Genomic DNA, 3,721 nt, shown 5'->3' on the forward strand with positions numbered 1-3,721 from the left:
TCAAAACAATTCACTAAAAACATAGAAATATGAATCACCAAAGACTTATGAACAAAATATTTCACTAGAAGATCAATAATCAGAAAACAAAATCAACAAAATCTGAAAAGGCAATGATACCCTGTAGAATACCATTCCCATCCTAACAATTCACACCCGCTAATAATTAGTTAATCCCAATAATTAGCATGCCAAAACATGGAGTTACAAGCTTTTAAGATGGTCAACATTGATGATAGGCACGAGGAAGGTGGTGTATTAGTTATAGTTATAGTTAAAGAAAGACAAGGGAAAAGTTAGAAAGAAAAGAAAGGCTTATCTGCCTTATGCGACGCAAACACTCTGTTGCGTAGAAATGTGAGTAACTGCTCGCATTGCGTTCCCCCAGCCCATCCAAACTTTGATGATAACAACCTTTCTGGAGGGCGTCACGAAATACATGTTTCTCCTATTTTATTCGAGGTAAACAAGGAGTTAGTCGTACAAGGTTAGATCTATCCATGATTTTTTTCCCCTTCTGTAACTATGAACATTTAGGGTGGAATTGAATTCGCTTTTTCCTTGCTTCAACTGCGGACTGAGTCATAGCATGTCTCTCTAACCTCACTGGAGCAGGACACGGTGTTGACAAAATGTTTGTTACACGGCAGAGAGTTAGGTAATGGTGGAGGTAAGGCAAAGAAGGCGAGATATGCTAGGTGTCATCACTTGAGATGTATGAATGTACTCTGATGAGGCACTCGGAGGAAAGTTGTATTTTCTTGGGACTGGAGAAATGGAATGAATGTTAATGGGAGATTAAATAATTGATACTGTTATTGTTGGTATTAGACATTGAAAGGCATCTGCTCTGCTCTGCTCTGTTCTGCGTTGTACTTAATATGGTTGCTGCTGCAGCTGCTTTTTCTATGGATGGAATGCTTCTCCTTATTGGGGATGATCTTGGTTGCAGCAGTGCTCCTCAATCTGTAATTGCCTTGTGGAGGTTCAACTAGATCCAAATAGCTTTTGGGTGTCTTGGTTTAGTGGGTGGTCGTTCTTGATGGATCACAGTTTGGACTCAGCACAAGGCCCAGCCGTGGCGGGTAATCCAAGCAAGAATTCGTTTTCGTCGTCCCCATCTCCTCCTACTACTACTACTGATGTGGGACTGGTTTCTAGGAGAGCAAAGAGTGGGAGGAAAAAATCCAAAGTAACCAGAAGCCAGATCAATGACTTCCATGCAGCTGGAAACATTAGTACCAGGAATGAAGAGGAAGAGGAGAGGAGTAGGATTAATTCGGAGGAGAGGAGCGCAGGTAAGAGCAGAAACCGTTACCATGTGTGCAAGCATTGCAAGAGGGCTTTCACCTCGGGGCGTGCTCTGGGAGGTCACATTCGAATCCATGGAGCGTCCTTCAAAGGAGGAGGAAGAGGAGCAGAGGAGGAGTTTCATAATTCACTGTTGATGGAAGGGGCGGCCGAAGTTGACGGATCGGATTCATCGGATGCAGATTCATCGGGCTCTTCCGAGGGCGGATTGAGCTCCCCAAAGATGGTTTCTCTTTACACTCTGAGGAACAATCCGAAGCGCAGCAGCATTCTCATGGATCCTGAATTTACCCATGACCTTCAGGGTCCTGCTCAGCGGAGCAGCAGCAGCTGGCAGTGGCAGGAATCCGTCTCAGGTATTTTGCCTCCTCTTCCTTACTCTTCCGAATATGCTGGATCTCAGCTCAGGCACAGGCGTACCCTGCTCCCCAACTGGTCTATGACTAGAAGTAGAAGTAGTAGAAGTAGTTGTAGCAGAGCAGCGGCAGAGCCCAAGAGACGGGGTGGCCCCAAAGATGTGGGAGCTGACCATGATGACAGAGACACCGCGCATTTGCTCGTCATGCTTGCGCGAAGGACGAGGAGCAACAATAATAATGAGGAGGAAAGAGAATCCACCGAGGAGTCTGTGTATGATTCCAAGCCTCGGGTAGTTTCGAACCTTGAATCCCAAGGGAGTATAGAGGATTTGGGAGGGTCTGGTGGGGAGGAATCAAGATTAGTCCAGAAGAGGAGGAGGAAGAGGAACAGGACAATTAATAAGGTGGAAGTTGAAGGTGGGAATTTGATGTTTGAATCAGATGTGGATGGGGATGTGGGAGGCATTGGCGAATCCACTCAACACCAACACCAATGCAACACATGCAAGAAGGTCTTCAATTCTCACCAGGCTTTGGGGGGCCACAGGGCGAGCCACAGGAAAGTCAAGGGCTGCTTTGCAGCAGATGGGAATGGAGAAGGGATAGAAGAAGAAGTTGCAGGAGAAGGAGAAGGAGAAGGCAGTTTTATGCTGGAGACCGAGCCTGAACCTGAGCCTGAACGGCAACTTCAGGGCGCTACTGCGATCATGGGTTCCGGTTTTCATGCAATGAATTTTGAGGAAGAAGGGGCTGTGACAATGAGCCACTTGACACAAGAAGAGACCCCAGAGCAAGAATCCTTCTCACACAAAGTAGGAAAGGCTCAGACCCATCAGTGCTCCATATGCCACAGGATTTTCTCCTCTGGACAAGCTTTAGGTGGGCATAAGAGATGCCACTGGATTGGTGACAGACTTACAGAGACTGCAACTAGTGTGATTTCAACTGAGAAGCAGCAACAGCAGCTGGAGTCAGGCTGTGGCCGAGCTAATTGGAATCTGAGAGACGAGCTGCTAGACCTCAATCAGCCACCACCTATGGATGAGGATGACATCCGAGTTGCCTATGGCTTGGATGCGATCTCGGCTTGTGCAGAGAGCGTCAACCAGAGAGTGAAAATGCTAGGAGGATCTGTGACCAATAATGCAGTTGATTCTTTCAAAGCACTAAAGTGATTGATTGTAGCTACTAGAGTATTCTGTGAAGAACGAATTTACATCTTAAATTTTCATCTACTGAGAGCTGGAAGGGGAACTCATAAGGTATAGGTATGTACCAACAATGGTATTTTTTTTTGTCCCAACTTTTGTGGTTACTTCTTTAAATCAATGAAGTTGGTGCCAGGCACCAGGAAGAGCATGTATTTGATGAGTGACTTGGCTGTCTAACAATCAAGCAATTTTGATGCATTCCAGGCAGTACTCTCTGTGTAAAGGTACTTCACTAAGTTATCTTTGGCAGCTATCCATACATGTTGATGAGATTGAATTCAAGGAACTGAAATCATGATCCAATTTCAATCCAAAAATATATTGTTTTCTTCTTCTTCATCAGTAAAAGAACATCTGATGAACTAGAAATGCTATACAGCAAAGGCTTCTATCAATCCTTAATTGAGTGAATGAAGTGAAACCATTATTCTTTTTGCAAGAACAGGCTTGTATAATTTTTGTTTCTGACATATTCCGATCCAAAATGTTTAGTATAATTCATGTTTCTTGACATTATGCTGCTTCCTCTTTTGCCCATGGTTGCCTGTAGTACTTGTTTAAGATTCTTTCTTTTGAGTTGAAAATCAGTGAACTGGAATTTCATTTTGAAGTTTGAGATTTCTGCTCGTAGGACAGGTCCACTGATTTGCTTATTGCTTAGTGATTAAAATCTGGTGAAAATGTTGATATTGAGATGATATATATAATCATCATAATTTGCAGTAAGGAAGAATGTGACTAGATGTTGGGTGTTTTATGATCTGCTGCCACGTCGAGGTAATACAAACTTAATATTAGCACTGTTAAAAAAACAAATTGAGATGCTGTCAACCAAAAATC

General features: G+C 43.7%; 1 protein-coding gene across 5 annotated transcripts; it reads left to right on the forward strand.

Moving 5' to 3' along the window:
• The first annotated feature begins 291 nt into the window (after positions 1-291).
• Positions 292-3,405, forward strand: LOC131073334 (uncharacterized). 5 transcript variants are annotated; one of them, XR_009112864.2, is made up of 2 exons: positions 292-2,938; positions 3,015-3,405. XR_009112864.2 is itself a non-coding variant. In XM_058009747.2 (2 exons), exon 2 carries the CDS (start codon positions 1,043-1,045, stop codon positions 2,843-2,845), a length of 1,803 nt encoding a protein of 600 aa, XP_057865730.2. In that variant the 5' UTR covers positions 292-462; positions 616-1,042; the 3' UTR covers positions 2,846-3,405. The 5 variants fall into 5 exon arrangements, 1 of the variants encoding a protein (XP_057865730.2); XR_009112866.2 differs by having other exon boundaries at positions 3,086-3,405; XR_009112865.2 differs by having other exon boundaries at positions 292-2,932.
• The last annotated feature ends 316 nt before the right edge of the window (positions 3,406-3,721 follow it).

The sequence above is a fragment of the Cryptomeria japonica genome, chromosome 9, assembly GCF_030272615.1.
Source record: "Cryptomeria japonica chromosome 9, Sugi_1.0, whole genome shotgun sequence".
Lineage (NCBI taxonomy): Eukaryota > Viridiplantae > Streptophyta > Pinopsida > Cupressales > Cupressaceae > Cryptomeria > Cryptomeria japonica.

Bases quoted from the DNA above. Each gene is read 5' to 3' on its own strand.
- LOC131073334 (XM_058009747.2), top strand. From the start codon at position 1,043: ATGGATCACAGTTTGGACTCAGCACAAGGCCCAGCCGTGGCGGGTAAT.